Here is a 19,565-nt window from a genome sequence, read left to right as displayed (position 1 = left end):
GGATAGGAAATAAGAATAGGAAATACCCATTGTGAGGCTGGGATGGTTTTTTCCCCTGCTTGAATTTCCAGGAGTAGCATTAGGATTCCTTCCCAAGCCCTGCTTGATGACTGTTTTAGAAAAGCCTCAAAGCAGTTTGAGCAGCTTTTTAACCTTCCTGTATTGGATTTGCATGTGGAGTATCCATAGAAAACTGGTTGGGAATCAGGTATTCTCATTACTTAGGGGAACCACTCAACTTCCTTTAAAGACTTTTAGTGATATTTAAATATGTGGAGAGAGTTGGGTTTTTTTTCTTTTATTTTTCCCCTTGTTTTTCTGTTAGCGTCTACTACAAACCTCTGCAACTTTTCATGATTCCTTAAGGAATTTGTGAATTCACTTTCCAGAAAAGATTGAGAGAGACTCTTTCCAAGGGCCTGGAGAGGGGGGAATGGCTTCCCAGTGCCAGAAGGCAGGGATAGATGGGAATTTGGGCAGGAATTTTTCCCTGGGAGGGTGGGGAGGCCCTGGCACAGGGTGCCCAGAGAGTTCATCCTGGGTGCCAGATAAAAGCTCTTTCAGAACAGCACATCAATCTGAGCCTGGGAACTTCAACAAACCTTTGGAGCCATCTAATGGGGACGTAAAAATGCTGATTTTGGCTCATAATCTTTGATTGCGACACTTTCTGGTGGGAAGGGGAGAAATCCTGCTCTCCCTCGTGAGGTTAAAGGTGGACATTACTGAGATAACAGTGAGATAACAAATTTTCTTATATTCAGGTAAAATAGGTGGGTTTTGGAGCTTTTCCGTTTTCTTTCTCAGTCTCAGAGTCTGTTGTTACTGATTTTAAGGAAGAGAAACCCAGGGGCCTTGATGCTAATGCAGAGATTTTGAATGCTTCTCATGCTTTGCTAAATTGTGGTTAATAAAAAAATAAAGTTTTTTTTGTAAATACTGGTCTTATTACAGTGAATTCTGGATTCATTCACATCTGATCATTTTCTAAACAGTGACTAAAATAAAAACAGGGATTATTTGAAATGTTTGTCTTATTACAGGATCTTATTTCAGCACGCTTGCAAGTCTATGAAGAAGATTTTGTAACATTTTGCAAATGAATTTTCTGATTTGGCATCTCAATAAGGTGGTTTTTTCCCTTGCAAAATATGATTTCTTTACAAAAATCTTGCCTTTCAAATCCAGAAGTGAAAATTAAAATATGACAAGTGGAGCACTGGCCCAAATGTGTTGGCTGGCAGGGAGGCAGCTCAGGATGAGTAAAGAATTTCCAGAAATGGGAAAAATACCAAAAATGCTTAGATAAGTCTTGGGAAATTATTCCAAATGTTTCTTTCCCTTCCTCCCAGTCTCTCTTCATACAAAATCCTCTCAAAGGGAAGAAATGCTGTGGATGTTCAACCACAGCCTGTGAAAATGATCTGGGATGAAAAGAAATATTTTCCAAATGGGAATCCTTGCCTTAATCCATTGTTATTTAACACCACGTTTTCCTCAGTTTATAAAATGTGAGGGTGTTTATTTTCCTGAATTCCATGGAATTACCATTTGGAAATGGTAACACATTCAGGGTGCACAGCAGAGCAAATGGTCTGGAGTGGTTTTTCTGGCAAATTTTGGTATTTTCAGATTTTTCTCCCACTCAGAATGAAATCTCCTTAAATCCTTAAAATATTGTATATATATAAAAAAAGGATATCTTACATCCTTCTTGCATCTCTAATATATGAGTCAATCTTGACCTTATTTTGTCTTCTAAAAATTCAAACTAAACTCCTCAACTGCTTCCTTTTTCACAAAAGCATGAAAAAAATTGGATAATCTGCTTACCTGTGATTCTGTCTAATAAATAACAGTAGGGTTGTCACCCGTGAAGCTGTGAAAGAAAGAAAATTTCCTTATAATGTTCTTCTTCTGCCTAGACCTCGACTGCTACTGTCAATATTGTGGTGACAGATGTCAATGACAACGCACCCGTTTTTGACATGTTTCTCCCCAGAAACCTCTCTGTGCAGGAAGAGGAAGCCAATGCTTTTGTTGGTCAAGTGAAGGTAAGTCATTAAAATTGTTAATTTTATTACCCAATTCTTTATTTTAGAGTCCAGACAATGAGGAAAGAGCACAAAATAATTGTGCCTTAGAAAATCGCATCCAAGTATCTTTGGTTTAAATGGAAACTCTCCATTTGTGACTACAAAGTCCTGTTTTGGGGCTTTAAAATACTGGAATTGTTTTATTCTCTGTGCTAAATAAATGGAAACACTTCATCCCTGAAAAAAAAATAAAAAAAAAAAAAGCACATTAAAAAGCTGGTTTTAAAGAAATTCCACTCTAAAAACTTGCTGGTAACAGATTTTCAGGGTTAAAACAGTGTTGCCACATTTTCTAATTATTTCTTTTGAAACAGAATTCAAACCTGCTGAGGAAGTGACACCTGGGATAGGAAGTGGTCACCCCCTGGAGGAAATTTCAAGGCCATTAAGGGGAAAATCAGTTAAACCCTTGAGTGAAATAATTGCTGGTCTGGCATGAAAATAGGGGATAGTGTTGATTTGAGGGCTTGAAGGTGTAAATTTTTATAACTCATGGGGGTCTTCTGGATGAGGATTTGGTCTCTTGGAGAAAACATCACTTTTCTTGGTAAAGTCCACTTCTCCTGACCCAGGTGAAAAAAGAAAATCTGAATTAGAGGGGTTTTTAATCTAGAAGTTGGATATAATGTCTCAAATCTGGTGCACTAAATTTGGAGCCAGCAGGAGCTGTAGGTTAAAGAGGAATTGGGAAGCTTTTTTCAGGAATTTAAGTGGGACATATACTTTTGTTTTTTCCAGTAGCAACCATATCAAGAGAAAATGGGAGCTCCTTAAGTAGAACCTTAGGGAAAAACAGGGCATTTTGGGTACCATGAGAGCCCACATACCCATAATAATGTTTCTTCCCAAATTTATATTTTTAAAGAAGACATTAGAGCTGGTTTTGGACAAAGTTAGGATCCCTCAGTGCAATTAAGTCAGTTTTGATGAATGGTTAAATTATTGCTCTGTTTTTGTTATTGCCTCCCTATGTGGTTGTTTTTAATTTTGCATCCTAAAAGTGGAATATTCCTGATCAGTCCCAAATGTCTTCTAAATCCATTCTGTGCTTTGCTGAGAGACCTCAAGGCTCAATCATTTTCTCAAACATGAGATTGGGTCTATTTTTAGCTTTGACAAAACTGTAAAATAGAACCAGTTATTGCCACAAGAAACTTCTAAATTAATGCAATTTCTGAATTGGGTGGAAATGAAAATATTTACTGAAGCCTTGGGATAGTTTATTCCTACTTGGAGTGACAGAAACTGCTTCTGTAATTTCCTGTCTTCTTCATCACTGGATGGAGAAAGCTTTTTCTTTCTATTTCTACTGTATCATGTTCACATCTGCAAATGGATACAGAAATATCCATTGGAATTGGTATAGAAAAGAGAGATGAGGCATTTGGAATTTTTTTCTGGCTTCAGTCAGGTTATTGAAATAATGGTGATGAGAGTTTTGGGGTAACTGTGTTGTTTGAGGATATTCTTCAAAAACTGAAATAGCTTTTGGTGTGTTGGGCTTCACTGTTGATAAAATCACAGTAGGTCTGTTAATGGGAAGAAATTTTGTCTGGAAGCTTTCATGTGGTTAAAATGCACAGAAAGGCCTACTTTAGGTGGGCCTTTTTTTTCTGGTAAAAGAAGATAATCCTTAACTGTGACATGTGTTTTCCCTGCCAAGAGTTAACCCACTGATAAACAAAGCTGCTTTTCAGAAAGTTTTTTACTAATTTCAAGCAGAAAGCTGAAATCCACCAGAGGAAGCAGCGATGCATAGGATTTTAAATAAAATTACTGATTTGTGGTGTCCCTTTTCCTTTTGAATGCCATCTTCCTATTTTACCTGGGAAAAAGTTAAGCAAGAGATTTTTACCTTAAAACCCAAGAAGATCTGACCCTGCTGCTCCTGTAAGCTGAGGAGCTGGAGAGAGGAAGGACATGGAAAAGGTGCTCAATCACTTTGATTCCTTGGGATTTTTTACTCAGGAGGTTTGGTCTCAGAAACATTGGATATCTGGGCTCATTGTAAGAATTCCAGAGTGGTTTGGGTTGGAAGGGATCTGAGATTCCATCACATTCCACACCTTCCACTATCGCAGGTAGCTCCAAGCCCTGTCCAAGATGTCCTTGGGCACTTCTAGGGATGGGGATTATGAGCAATTTGGGGTATAAAATAATTAGTTTAGACACTGCTGGAAATAACTCCTGCTACAGCCAAGAGATTTCCATGCTCTTTGTTTTCAGTGGAAAAGTTGGATTTCCAAGGGGATTCCCATGAGGGCCTAGGTAATATTTGGGGGGTGGTTCCCGAGGAGGTGTAGCAGGAGGGCAGTAAGAGGTTTATTGTGGGACAGGGAGGGTTTGAAGGGTTTATTCCATGCAGGAAGGCAGTATCCACACCTGGAAGAGCTCTCCCTCTCTGGCAGAGCTCCTGGAGATGCTGGCACAGGAGTAAGGAAAAAATGTCTCTCCCAGTCATTCTCAGTGCCCTCCCAGTGCCCTCCCAGTCATTCCCAGTGCCCTCCCAGTGCCCTCCCAGTCATTGTTCCAGTAAGGAACAAAAGCCAGCCAGAATAATACTGCCTGTGGAGCAGATGGATTTCCAACTCCTTTGATTCCACACTGTGGTGCCTAAATTGGGGCAGTGGAGGTGGATTGGATTCCCTGCTGTTCCTTCGTGTCTGATCTGGAGTATCCCCCAGCATGGCAGGAGCACAATCACTGCGTGGAAGTCTCTACAAAGGGCCCCCAGGAATCCAAAAGCTCCAGCTGGAAGCTTGACAGTGAAATTCAGGCACTTCCTTGCAGCTGGAGACAGGGCATGGGATGATCTGGGTTGTGCACTGGACTTGCATCAGTCCCAGGGGATGGGAGGTTAAAAAAGATGGAATGACATTTGGGAAAGGGATCAATAGATTGATCTGTGGGCATGTTCACATCCTTGGGCAGGGAAAGACAGTCCCAAGCACTTTGTGGCAGACTCTAAAAAAGCAGCCTGGGGTTAAATGAGAAGCTGTTGAGCTGATGGGGCCCAGGAGAGCAAAGACATCACTTGACTGAAGATTTTATTCATGTGGGGTTTTCTTTACATCCAGATTCTTTCACCCAACCCCATAATCTGTTTATTGTTGGGTATTTTGGTGTCATTGACCAGCACTGTTTGCAAATTCCAATGTGAACGTGTTGCTGTCAATGGGGAGACAGTGACAGGGAAGGAAATCAGATGGAAAATAGGGAGAAGGAATTGTGGGGTGGTGGGTAAAGTGCCCCCTAATCAGATGTTCAAGTATCACTGACCCTTGAATCTTCCCTAAAATGGAGATAGAATAAATAAATTCCAGTCATGAGAGCAGTTTGCACGGGGTGTGATACCTCTGTCACCTGCTTGGTTTGAAATTACAAAAGAAATGCTTTAAGAGGGTTGGGTTTTAGGATGGAGTTGTTCTACCTCCCAGAAAAGGTAGGAAAGTTTGTAGGGATTTTTTTGGTTCTGCTGTACTGGCCCTCTTGAATGCTGATGCAATGGAATTACTTCCCCACAGAGCTTTCTGTCCATGGGTATCAGTTCTTACAGGCTCCTCTTTTTGATTAATAAATTCATAAGGTGGTAAACCCTGGATTTAAAGCCCAGTTGAAATTCCCCAGCTGTTGGGTAAGGCTGTTTGTGTTGGACTAATGGACCTCTGGAGACCACTCACAAGCAGCACATCCTGTGTTTCTACAGGCAGGAAAAGTCCTTAAAATTTGGGTCAGGAATTACTGCCCATGCCTATGGAATGCTTGGAACGAGATGAGCTTTAAGGTCCCTTCCATCCTAAAACGTCTGTCATTCTATTATTTTATTACAATACATGATCTCATGGAAAAGTCTGAAAGGAATCTTGAGTTTTCCTAAATCCCCACTGCTTTGTTTTCCTTGGGAAGGGTGTGATTTCCAAAACCTGTGCTGCAGATTACACCATGTCTGTGCTAAAAATACAGGCTCCTGAAATTAAATTCCCAAGTTTCCTGGACATTTAAGGGAACTTGAAGGAAAATTAGAGGTGGAGAAAAAAGGAGAAGACCAGGGGGGAAAAGGGAGATTTGTTGGTAGGAGAGGACAATCCAAGAGGGAAAGGAATTAAAATTATAGGTGGAGGAAATAAGACAAGACCAGGAAAAAAGGGGGGTTTAATGGAAGGAGAGGATAATCCAGGAGGAAAAGGAATTAAGCCTTTGGAGAAGAGTAAAATCAGAGGCTCTGAATTAAATCTCAAATACCCAGAGTGAGTTGATGACTTCTGCTCACTGCATGAGCCAGTGCCAAACAATGGAGTTTGGAACTGATCTCACAGATGTAAAAAACAACAGGATCAGCTGGGATTTGAGAGTCAGAATCCATCAAAACACAAATGAGACCCCAAAACCGGGAAATCAGACCACAAAATCAAAGAATCAGGACATGGCAGGTGAACCCCAACCAGAAGAAGGACTTCATTTCCTGTGAGTGGTGGGATGATCACAAGATCATTGGGAGAGAACTTTATCAAGGAAGTTGTCACTGGGTAGGATAGAAAAGTACTTTAATAATCCCTATTTTTTCAAGATCCTTATGGATGGTCATGGATGCTGGTCATGGAAAAACTTCCATGTGCTCCTAGTTGGATTTTCAGGTTTGCTAACAGGCAAATTCCTCTTACAGCAAGATCGATGTCCCAAGTCCCAAGCTGTGACATGAGGAGAAAGACCTGTGGTCATAGATTTGGGCAATTTATTTCCATTGCAGACCAGTCCTGGACAGAATTCCCTCTTTCTGCTGGCACCAAGGAATTCCTGGAGGATATTTGGCAACAGTGGCTGCAGCCCCACTCCCTCTGTGTTTTCCATTGTTCCTTGAGCTTAGGTGAGCTTAGGCACAGATCAAAGAGGTTAAAAAAGTTCCTTGGCACCCATACCATGACCTCTTCAGCTAAAGGGATTTCAAAAGCTATACTCTCGTCTTCCCTGTTCCCATTCATTTGCATCTTTGCCCTCCAAATAAGAGTTTTGCTTTAGTGCAGTGGAAATATTGATATTTGTTATCAGCATTTTCATGGCAGTTGATTGTTGGGAGTCCAAGAATTTTCCATGAGAGGAATTTTTGGTTTTGACTCCTGACGTGTTACATTTTGGGATGCCTTTAAAGCCCTATTATCTCCTTCAGCCTGATGCCAAACTAAATTTTCTGAATCAGGGTTTTCATGTCTCTAAATCAAGCCCATTTAGGATTTTGATGCCTGATTCCAATCCCTGGCAGTATCCAAGCCCGGGCTGGACATGGCTTAGAGCAATCTGGGACAGTGGGAGGTGTCCCTGCCCATAACAGGGCACGTCTCTACATGGCTTTAAGGCCTCTCCCAGCCCAAAGTCAAGGGAAATTCCCAAAATAACTTAAAATTGGATTGACATTAGAGAAATATTTGGGAGCCCAGCTAAATGTGGAGATTTTAAACAAAATATTCCATCTGTGATTTAAGAAGTTTTAGTTTGGTGAGGGGTTTGGGGTGATTTTTTTCTAGCATGTGAAATGCATTGGTTTAATCTCTTGGTTCATATCATTTTAAAGAACACACTCATCAAACCCCCAAAATTCTGAATTAACCTTCAAAGGAAAACCAGGTCCCCAGGGCTAGGATTTGGTTATGGGCTAGCCTGAAAAAAGCAGGGCTGGATGAAGTTCTGAAGTGTTAAAATGTGATCAGCTCTTAGAGGAGGTTCACCAGCCCATCCACTGATAGGTTTGCAGCCATGAGCTTTCATATTTTTGTTTGTTTTTAATTTATATTTGCTCACAGCATTTAACTGCTCTTGATGTGCAGTTTTGTTTGGAGTCACTTTTAACTGGTTTTGGAATGAACCCTACAGGTGCAGGGGAATTAGCAGTGACCATGGAAGTAATCACCCAGGGTTCCTTGGGCTTGTCAAATGCCTAAAAACAAGTCAGTATTTGAAAATTATGTCAATATTTGAACATTTACAGGGTGTTTCCTTTATCCTGCTCTGAGTATAGTGAAGGATAAGCTACCATGACCTGGGAATTATGCAGGGCACTGAAGCTCCTGGAGGATGTCCACAAAACCTGCAGGATTTTTCTAAAGGCTGTGTGTGCATTTGGGTCTCAAAGAAACAGAATTCACCTTGAAATTTCCTGATAGACAAAATCAAAGACTCCTAAATGGATTTGGGTTGAAAGGGATCTTAAATCTCATAAGCAGGGACACCTCCCACTGTCCCAGGCTGTTCCAAGCCCCATCCAACCTGGCCTTGGGCACTGCCAGGGATCCAGGGGCAGCCACAGCTTCTCTGGGCACCCTGTGCCAGGGCCTGCCCACCCTCCCAGGGAACAATTCCTTCTTCTCCAGGCTGAGCAATCCCAACTCCCCCAGCCTTTCCTCCCAGCAGAGCAGCTCCATCCCTCTGAACAAATTAAAAGGGTAAAGGCTGCGGAAAAGCCTTTCTAAACTTCAGGAAAGAAGAAAACTCCCAACTTTTATGGATGACCGATGCTCCCTCCTTAAAATATTTATAAATATTTGTTTTATGACCAAGAGGTCAGGCACGTTTCAAATATTTGTGGCCTCTGACTGCATTTGGGAGATGTTAATTTTTTCCTGTGGGCACAAACAGTAATCTCCCTGCAAAATAAGTACAGAATCCAATCTAACACTCCCACCCACACTTGATTTGCTGTTTGACACAAATGAGGGGCCTGGGAATAGTTCCAACCCAGAATAATAAACCCATTAAACCTTCAATAATAAACCTATTAAACCCCTAGTAATAAGAAAGTCATGTTATCAGCCATGAGAGCGATAATTCTCACCAACAGCATCATTTGGGTCCTCCAGCACAATTCCTACCTTGAGCTGTGGGGGTTGCTGGAATACTGGAGGAGTAGTCCAAAATCAGGAGTTTTCTTGGATTGGGTAGGGATTGTGGGGTGTTTTTTTCCTTCAAGAAGGAAAATTTAAACTCGAGGAAGCTGGTTTTGTGGCAAAGTTATTCCTAAGAAGTGTTTCAATCTGCAGCTTTAAGGAGGGCATTTCCACCGTGTTTGATTTGGAGACAAGTAGGAATAACAAGCTCATTTTGCTCTTTTTCAGCTCCAACATTCCAGGCACAAATCCTCAATTAACCTGCCCAAATCCTGTCACCATCATGAGCATGAGCTGGGGATATAATAAGGGGTTTCTTTCAAAGGGGATGATAATGATATAATGACTATGTTGAAATTCCAGCCCTTGTCATTATATTTCAGAGTTAATGATCCTTCAGGAGGTGTCTCAGTCATTCCCATCTCTCAGAACTGTTTTCTCCTGCTGTTTGAGATGTAGGGAGATAATTTGTTGCTCTGGAATACTGTTGGTTTATATTCCCCAGAGTTTCCTAGTGATGTGGAAGTGGAGTTTGTAACGCAAATCTAAATTTACCATGTCAGGTAAAGGCTGTCACCTCGTAGGTGATGAAATCTCTAATAAGGATGGGATGTATTTTCTGGGGAATAAAGTAATTTATACTCCCAGATTTCCATCTTTGTTTTATCATGCAGTATTTTATAAATTAAAGGTGGAAATAGGAGTCATCCTGTGCATCTGGAGAGTCACTGGAATAATAGCAGTGGTTGGTCTGTCTCTTCAGATAGACACATTTTTCCTGATAAACACCAGGAGCTGCATCCTCAGCTCGTCCCACAGTGTGGGCAGCACATGGAGGGAGGGGATTTTCCCCCTCTACTCTGCTCAGGTGAGACCTCACCTGGAATTCTGTGCACAGTTCTGGTACCTCCAACATAATAAGGACCAGGAACTGTTGGAGAGAGTCCAGTGGAGGCCAAAGAGCTGATAAAGGCACTGGAGCATCTTCCCTCTGGAGCCAGGCTGGGAGAGCTGGGAATGTTCAGCCTGGAGAGGAGAAGGGTTTGTGGAGACCTCACAGCTCCTGCCAGGGTCTGAAGGGATACAGGGAAACCAGAGAGGGACAAATCCTCAGGAACTGGAGTGCCAGGACACAGGGAATGGGTTCAAACTACCAGAGGGAAAATTTAGATGGGATATTGGGAAGGAATTGTTCCCTGGGAGGGTGGGCAGGCCCTGGCACAGGGTGCCCAGAGAAGCTGTGGCTGCCCCTGGATCCCTGGCAGTGCCCAAGGCCAGGCTGGACATTGGGGCTGGGAGCAGCCTGGGACAGTGGGAGGTGTCCCTGCCCACAGCAGGGGTGGCACTGGATGAGCTTTAAGGTCCCTTCTCACCCAAACCATTCCAGAATCCTGTGACTGCATGAGATGGAAGAAGTAGGAATGGGCCAGCATTTGAGATGCAATGACACTATGACCCTGTCTTGGAATTTCTTCCATTCCTTTTGAGATTTCCCTCTTTTTGCTGGTTCCCTCCTCTTGTTCAGGATTTTTGGTTCTGTTTTTGGGTTTTCTTTGGTCTCAGTTTTCAAGGTGCCTGCATCCCCTTTGGGACATCCTTGGGGATGAGCTATGGAGGAGAGCCTTGAGTGGTCATAGGAATGGGCCTCCTTTTAGTCCTTTCATTGTCTCCATGGCTTTGGGACTTTCTTTGCCATCAGGTTATATGGGCATGAAATGTTTGCTTGCTTCTCTCCACCTCTGTACCTGTTCACTCAGGAAATTCAGCCCAGTGCTGGCAATGACTGAATGGGATTAAATTTTTGGGACGTCACTGGTTCTTATTGCCAGGGTCAGGATAAACTCAGCCAGGGTTAGTGTCTGAAGCAGGACTTTTTGAAAATTCTCCATTTTCCTCACCTTCCTGGCAAGTCTTGTACCTGTTGGTGACAAATCTGGGAGTGAAATTGGGGTTGTAGTAGTGTGTTTTGGTACAAAATGATGGCAAAGAGGGACAGAGCGAGTCCACTCCAACATCAAACCCTCCTCCATGGAGCTGCTTCCCACAGGCTGCAAGAGGCTCTGGGAAATGGTTTCCACATGGGAACAGTTGAACAGCTCTTGAGACAGGATTCTTTTAGGGAACAGATTAAACTCTTTTTCTTCCTTATCCATGAGGAGGTCATTATCCTTTTCCAGGTTTAGAGTGATAACATGTTAATTCTTCTAGGGTTTTGGCCCTGGGGAAAAGCCGTGGGGGTGCTGCTAACCTGTCACAGTTTCCAATGATAGGCGTATTTCAGATTACTGGAACTTTTTTGTTTGTTTTTTGTTTGTTTTGTTTGTTTGTTTTTTGTTGTTTGTGTTTTTGTTGTTTCTTTGGGGTTTTTTTTGTTTGGTTTTTTTGTTTGTTTTGGTTTTTTGGGGTTTTTTTGGTTTGTTTGGATCAGTTATTTCTATAGAGGAAATTGAATTGATTGGAAATTAAGTAAATCCAACAAACAGATGTGGATTAGAAGTGTGTGATATCCATGGACCAGATAGAATGAAGTTGTCACAAACCCTGCTTAGCATGGGTGTAATGCAGGGAAGAAAAACAGTGATTTTTTCCTTATTAGCAATTTTAATTAACTTTTAATTGATTTCTAGCAAGATTAACAGTTTGATTACCAAGCCTTACAATGAGCACCGTCACTGGAATTAAACATTCCTGGCAACTGTTGTGAAAAATAAACATGCAAATCTCTTATGATCTTCACAGATGTCATTCATAAAAGCATAGAAGTGAGAATATCTTGCTTACAGAGTACCGTTTGTTTAATTTACATAACCTTGTTCATCATGCCCTAATTTAATTAAGACGAGGCAAAAATAACAGGTCAGCATTTAAACCTGACAGCTCTGTGAAAACCCATTAATTTTAACCCATCCCTATAATTATGTGGTAACAAGAATTATTCAGCTGACACTGAAATTTGAGTCATGGTTCAGTGTGCGAGAACAAAGACCCCAACTGAAGAAATGGGAATGGTTTTCTGTGGCAATCATCAGCCTGTTCTGAGTGGAGAAAAATAAGGATGAAATGTGAAAATGTTTGGGTTTGAAGAACAGTGTGAACAAACCAGAAATTTATATAGTTCTTCAGAGAGCAGAGATGAAAATAACAATGAATGTGAAAAATGTGTTAAGTGAAAAGAAAGTTTCTAACTGATGTCCCTTCTGTCTGCATCCATCCTTCATCTAAATCTGTATTCCATAAGGATTTGGGCAGCAGTGAAATACTAAATCAGTGTTACATTAAAATTCCCCTCAGATCCTTCAGCATTACAATTACCTGAGGGCTTGGCTTCACAAGCATCCAGTTCATCTTCTGTTGAAAGTCAGAGAATCATAGGATGGAATTCTGGAATCACTCAGGTTGGAAAAAATTCCAGGATTGAGTCCAACCTGTGTCCAATCCCCAGCAGAGCACTGAGTGTCACATTCATTGGACACCTACAGGGATGGGCACTCCATACCTCCCTGGGCAGCCCCTTTCCATGCAGAAATTCCTGCTGATGTCCACCCTAAGCCTCCCCTGGCACAGCTTCAGGCTATGTCCTCTTTTCCTGTCACAAGTAGTCCAAGGCTGGGTAGCTCTGTGTACCTTTTCTCCCGAATAAATCTAATTGGGATCTAGTTAACCAGTTTCCTGTCAATGGGAATTGAGCCATTTCTTTCTGTGGGATGTTTTATCTTCAGCCAAAGTTCAGAGAGAGGTGTGCTACCCCAAACGAGCTCTCCTGGACACCTCAGTTTTGGTAGAATCCTTCCCGGCCTCATCTGTTTGGGCTCTCCCTCATAGGTTTGGAATTGAGGCATTAATCCATGATTTTCCTGCTGTCTCTCCAGGCTACAGATGCAGATGCTGGGGTTAATGGGCAAGTCCACTACAGTCTGGCAAACTTCAACCACCTTTTCCGGATCACCTCCAACGGCAGCATCTACACGGCAGCGAAGCTGAACCGGGAGCTGCGGGATCACTACGAGCTCATCGTGGAGGCGACGGACGGAGCCACGGACCCCCGGCGCTCCACGCTGACCTTGTCCATCAAGGTGCTGGACATCGATGACAACAGCCCCGTGTTCACCAATGCCTCCTATGAAGTCTGGGTGCCAGAAAACCTTCCTCCAGGCACCATTTTCCTGCAGCTGGAGGTAAGGAAGTGTCAGGGAGGGAAGGTGATGGGTGGTTGTTCTGCAGCATTTGGGGTTCCTGTTGAACTTGGCTGTGAGGCTGCAATGAAACTTGTGTGCTGGAGCATTGGGGGCAGTTTTTTTGCACCGAGAAGCTGTGGCTGCTCCTGGATCCCTGGCAGTGTCCAAGGCCAGGCTGGACACTGGGACTTGGAGCACCCTGGGATAGTGGAAGGGGGTGGAACTGGAACCCCCATGGCAGGGGGTGGAACTGGATGAATTTTAAGGTCCCTTCCCAGCCAACCTATCCTGGAATTCTGTGATCCCCTCCCCAGCAGTTACCAATGGCAGATGCCCAGGGAGAACTCAGACCAGGCTCAACTTCCAGTGCCACTTTCTCAGAGTATTGTGCTCATTTCCCATGGCTCTAACTTTCAGTGAATTTCATTCCTTGGGTCTCTGCTCATTGAATGCAACCACAACAACACAGCTAAACTCCATTTGTTGGTAGCAGTTCACTCTTCCCTGCCCTTTCGATCTCCCAGGGATCTTTTGCAAATGGATTTTGTTGGAAGTCCCTCTGTTCCCTGCAGGCCAAGGATGCAGACCTGGGCGCTGAGGTGAACTATCGGATCCGCACCGAAGAAGCCCGGCACTATTTCGCCCTAGACAAGCACACGGGACAGCTGTCGCTGAGGAAATCCTTGGATTACGAATCCTTCGCTGACACAGAGGCAACCATCACCTTCCTCGTGGAAGCCTTTGACAGAAAGGGCACGATGCCTCCTGGGCTGGCCACTGTCACCGTCAGAGTCCAGGTGAGAAGGGGCACTCCTCGGCATGCAGCATCCTCCCCCAGTCGTTCCAAAATATTCCATCACCATCCAGGTGTCCTGAGGAAACACCAGGACTGTCTGCTCTCCTGCTTTTCACTTGTATGAGCCTTATTCTGTGAGCAACTCGTTTGGTTCAACCTACACTTTATAGTGGCTGTAATTATTTTTCCATGTCCAATTACTTAGTTAAATCCTGGATTTAGGAAATCCAAGAACACTTGACACAAATACAAACATTTTGCCCTTTGGAATCACTGAAAGGCTGAAATAAACCCCTCGCTGAATTGTTTGCAACACCATCACTTTTCACTCCACAAATTGTAATTTTAACATCTACTGGGGCATAGTGGGTGCTGGTGTGGCACAGCACATCCTGGATTCCAGATTCTGCCACTGGAAAATCAGATCTGGAAAGGAACAGCCTCATTTAGTGTCTTGCACCATGAACTGCAGCGATTAAAGCCTCACCTCAGGGCATCAGGTGCCTTCCCAGGAACATGGAGGGGATGGTGTCTGTTTGGGAACAATCCACAAATGAAAAGTGTAGCTGGAAAAGCAGCACCTCCCCATTTTCTTTCAGCTATGTCCAAGAGCAGAGGAGAGCTCAGATGCCTCAGTCGTACCCCTGGCATTTCCAGAGGTGCAACTCTGTCAGTCATTCAGTCCTTTGGAGCAGTTGTTCGATTTTTGTGAGCTGTGGGAGAGGAGAGACTTCAATTACTCAGATTTCAGCCATGGAGCAGAAACCGTAGCAGGACCAAAAGCCCAGCTCACAAATGCTCAGTTTAAATGTGTGTCTGTGGAAAGGATTTGGCAGTCTGGGGTCCAGCCTGTTCTGTATCTGCAGGTGCTTGAATTGCCACATGGTTTTGGGTAATTCTGTTTTTTTCAGTCTTTGCTGAGGTCAGAATTCTTTTAGGACAGGAAGTGTCTCTCATTATTAGCTCTGGTGACAGTACCAGAAGCTTCCATGCCTCTCTGTCAGCAAAATGTCTCAGTGTGAGCTGCAGGTCACCTGTTCCTGACTAATCTATGCTTTTCCCTGGCACATTTCATGTCATTCACAGGAAACAAAGCTTTTCCATCTGAGCCTCTTCTGTGAGACTTTCACAGAGTAAATTGCTCAAACCTGGTTTTTTCTCCAAAAGAAGCATTTCCCAGCACATTGAATTTTTGAAAGAATTGGTTGGGTTGATTTGGGTGGGTTTGCTGAAGTTTTTTTAAAGGTTTTCAGGTAGGATTGTGTTTAGAGAAAAGCTGTTGTGGGATTGTGTGGCTGATATTAATCAATGACAGGGTACAGGGAAAATTACAAATCAGTTTGGTGGCCTCAGTGTGCCATCAGCTTGTGCACTCTCAAAGGAGGTGCTGTGGGAATAGGGAATTTAAGGAGGGGATTGTTAGGATCAAATAATTAGTTCTTGCTCTCCTGAAAACTCTTCCCCACACATAAACAATGAAGTGGAAGCATGGTGATGCTGTGGAGAGGCTGGAATACCAGGCCTGAGCCAGAAGTGACAATTTTGGAGTAAAAGGCATTTGGCTGTGGACAGAACAGAGCCTGGGAAGGAGGACAAGCAGGGAATACTTTAGGTGAGAAAGAAAATAAATCCAGTTTTTGGTGAGCATTGTCCTGCTCAGTGACAGGCTGAGTTTTGCACCAGATCAGGGGACATAATTCAATATTATTTATGTGATGAGATGAAGATGGTGCTTGGGTTCCAGCCTGCAGGGAGAGGTAGGACAGTGCAATTTTGAGTGGCAGTTGGAAGAACAGAGGAGAGCTTGTGGAAAAAGCAGATTTAATCCCATTGTGGTGGGTAGATATCATTGGTGGGGTTCATGTCAGGTGGTAGATATTTTGAAGAGGTATCTGTGTGGTTTAAGTTGAGCTTCAAGATGAAATTCCCAGATACAAAATTCCCAGGGGTGGGGGAAGAGGGCCGAGGTGGAAGGCAGAACCTTGTGCTGTCCCTGTTTGAGATGGGGAGGATCCACAAGGAACCCCAAATGCTGACCCAAGGGTTGGAGCAGAGGGAGAAGGGTGCAGAGACCTGAACATGAGTGAAAACAAGAACAGGTCACCCTTTCCTTCCCAACTCAGCACCTTCTGCTCCTGCTGCAGGAACTGGGTGTGTTTCCTCTGAGTAATTCTTGAGCTTTCCCTGCATTTAGAGGCTGGGCTTTGTGTAATTACTTTAATACAGGGCTTGAGAGCCCAAATAAGAGCTGAACCAAAGGCAGATTCCCCAGTCCTCAAGATGAGAACACAGAATTGAACCAGAGGGAAGCAGAGGCTGTGGTGGGGCCAAGCTCATGTCACCATTGCAGATCTACCCCCTCCAGCCCTCAGAATTTTCTCTGTGTTATTACTGAGGTGTCCAGTCCTCTAGGGCTCCCTCTGCTCCACTCACATTTGTCATTTCACCCAGGCCAGCTCTTCACCCCAGTTTTTCCTCGGTAATGGAATTCTGTTCGGTGCTCTGGATGTCTGATGGCGTTGTCTATCACTTGTGGGATCTCCAATGGAATGAGCACACCCAGAGCCTGCTGCTGCCCATGGCTGCAGGAGGGGGATGCACACGGGGCTGTGCTTTGGGCTCTGAGCCTTTGGCATGACAAGTTACCAATAATTTATGTGAATTTGCCCTGAGCTGGGTCGAAGCACATAGGGCAGAGCAGAGCACTCGCTGCAGGACGAGTGACCTCATCTGTCCCCTCGAGGCAGAGTGAAACACCCTGCTGGCCCCTGCTGCAGCCAAGAGCCTCCTGGCACTGCAGAGATGTCCCAGGACTCCTTTGGCAGAGAAAACCGAAGGTGAATCAATGAATTTGTAGAATCATTTAATTGGAAATGACCTCTGAGATCACTGAGTGGCAGCATTTACATGGCACCATGGAGCCGTGTCCCCAGGTGCCACAACCACGTGTCTCCTGAGCACTTCCAGGGACTGTGACCACACCTCTGCCTGGGCAGCCACTTCCAGTGTCTGGCCACCCTTTGGGTGAAGAAATCTTTCCTGATATCCAGCCTGATTCTCCCGACACTTGACATTGTCTCTTGTTCCCTGGGAGAAGAACCCAATCCCCACCTGACTCCAGGCCCTCTCCGGGAGCCATGGAACAATAATTGTTGCATCTATTCAAGTATTTCCGAGGTGGAATAGTCCAAAGGACTCTGTTTTTTTTCCCACCACGTCAAACAGACTGCGATTTTTCTTTTTGCCCGTTCTCAGATTCCTTTTGCTGCTTTGCTAACTTTTCCTCTGAAGCTGCAAGAAGCTATGGGGTGTCTGAGAGGGCTGAGTTTGTTTTGCCTCTCGCTGCTCCCACACATATCCCCTCACAATCCAGATGATTCCCAGTACTGGAAAAAAGCAAAATCCTTGCATTTCCAGTTATTAGGATTTAGCATTTGGAAGCAGCTACTGTGGTAATAGGGTTTGTGAACAGAAACAGTTGTTTTTAAGTGAGTAATGTGTTCCTAAACATAAACAGGAGAATTTCTATGTCATGGGACCTGTATGGCCTCTGCATATTTTATGCTGTGTTCTCCTCTTCTTATTACCAGCATTCTTTTTGTGTTATTTTGCCTCTTTCTTGCTGGTAGAAGAGTTTTTTCTACTCTTTCTGTGTTGCAGGATTAGTGTGCTGTGGAATTTTTCAAGGACATCGTGTAGTGGAACAAAGCCATTGTCTTGGGTGAAGGATTTAAAGTGAGAGAGCAACAAGAATGAATAAAACCAGAGCATTTTAGTTCTAACAATGCCAAAAACAATGAGGATGAGGGGGCAGTGAGGGCATTGAGAGGTGGCTGATCCCAGGGGTGGTGACTAGTGGCACAGAGTGTGGTTGGAGGCTGTCACTCGAGGTGTCACCAGGGCCCATTTAAAGAACAGAGCAGCATCACAAAACTGGCAGGAAGATTAAAAAAATCAGCTGGGTTGCCTGCAAATTATCCCTCATTTCTGATGGCATTAATGGAATGACAGGCCTGGGTTTTCTTCCATCTCAGCTGATCAGTTCAATCATCTGCCAGGCATTTATTGCCTCATGTATTCCACCATGAATATTATCCCTTAATTTATGGGATGAGCTCATTTAGGACCTGCTGGGTACTAAATGTGAAAGAGCTGCAGCTGTGCCATGTGAGCAAGGCCCTCTTTTGTGCAGATTCAGAGCAAGCCTTGTGTAAAGCAGCTCTGCACCCACCCACAGACCAAATTAAAGGGGCCACCTGATACTTTTGGCCAATAAAATCATGTCAGCATCATCACAGGGGTTTGGACTTGGTGTCATTAAGGTGTGCTGATTGTGAGAGGCCAAGAGAACACACAAGGATGGGAAGGGACTTCAAGTTCTTGATACTTCAGTAACTGGGGAAATTGGGTATTTCATGGAATTCCCAAGTGGTTTGGGTGGGAAGGGACCTTAAATCCCATCCAGTGCCACTCCTGCCATGTCAGGGACACCTCCCACTGTCCCAGGCTGCTCCCAGCCCCAATGTCCAGCCTGGCCTTGGACACTGCCAGGGATCCAGGGGCAGCCACAGCTTCTCTGGGCACCCTGTGCCAGGGCCTGCCCACCCTCCCAGGGAACAATTCCTTCCCAATATCCCATCTGTCCCTGCCCTCTGGCATTGGGAAGCCATTCCCTGTGTCCTGTCCCTCCAGGCCCTTGTAAATGGTCTCTCTCCAAGGTCCCCAGTTCACCTTTTGCCATTGAAGAGAATTTAGTGGTGGACAGGTACAGCAATGGAGTTTTCAAGTTTTCAGCACAGGGAGACTTTTGGCAAAACTGTAATATTTGGAGCAAGTCCTGGGCTTTTTTCTGACCAGAGGCCAAAGCCCCTGACATGTTTTGCTTGTAAACAGTTAAATAATTGAAGATTATATCTAATGGCTTTAAAATGCCTCTCAGAACCTCGCACAAAAGTGGATTCAGCACATGAGAGCACTTCCTAAGCTCAGGTTCAGCAATGGGGCTGGAGACCTCCCCCAAAAGTGGCTGTCAGAAGTCATGAAATCACCTTTTTTAATCAGAGACATAATTCTACAAGTGGGGCCAAACTGCAGCATCTTAAAACCTTCCCCAGTTCACTGCTCCAGCCACAGAAATCCAGGCTGCCATTAACTCAAATCCAGGCTCTTCTTAATGATCAGACAGGCTCCAAAATATGGAAATGGGAAATCTGGCTGATGGATTCTCCATATTTCTCTCTTTCAGAAACCTGGGCTGCCTCTTTTGACAGTGAGGTAATAACAGCCCCGTGTTTGTAGATAACTACACCAGCCTTTGTGTCCCTGCTTATCTGGCTGCAGACTTCTATTTTTATACAGATTTATTTGCAAAACAGAGTAAAAGCAAAGCATAACACCCCCAGAGCTGTCTTCCTATCACAGATACTCTTCATCTACCGCTTTTTGTTGGTTTTGTTCCTCCTTGCTCCCATGGGGCAGCACACAAAAGCATCACAGGATCCTGACATCCCTCCCCTGCACATAGAGCAAGGAAAAAGCACAAAGAAGAGATTGGTAGGAAAGAAACACTGCTCTGTCTGCAAGGAGTATGAAAATGCTGAGCAAAAATGCTGGGAATTGAGGC

The 19,565-nt window shown here is 44.1% G+C and overlaps 1 protein-coding gene across 1 annotated transcript in view; it reads left to right on the top strand.

Moving 5' to 3' along the window:
• The window catches only part of PCDH15 (protocadherin related 15), a 456,551-nt gene that overhangs the window by 355,371 nt on the left and 81,615 nt on the right, over positions 1-19,565 (top strand). Inside the window, exons 20-22 of the mRNA XM_057373749.1 lie at positions 1,926-2,054; positions 12,841-13,146; positions 13,719-13,943. Coding sequence (XP_057229732.1) covers positions 1,926-2,054; positions 12,841-13,146; positions 13,719-13,943 — 660 coding nt within the window. The remainder of the gene's footprint in view (positions 1-1,925; positions 2,055-12,840; positions 13,147-13,718; positions 13,944-19,565) is intronic.

The sequence above is a fragment of the Malurus melanocephalus genome, unplaced genomic scaffold (assembly GCF_030028575.1).
Source record: "Malurus melanocephalus ecotype Western Australia unplaced genomic scaffold, MMel_1.1 scaffold_207, whole genome shotgun sequence".
In the NCBI taxonomy this organism is placed as follows: Eukaryota; Metazoa; Chordata; class Aves; order Passeriformes; family Maluridae; genus Malurus; species Malurus melanocephalus.
The sequence above is the reverse complement of the archived record's forward strand: the minus strand, read 5'-3'. Positions and strand labels throughout refer to the sequence as shown.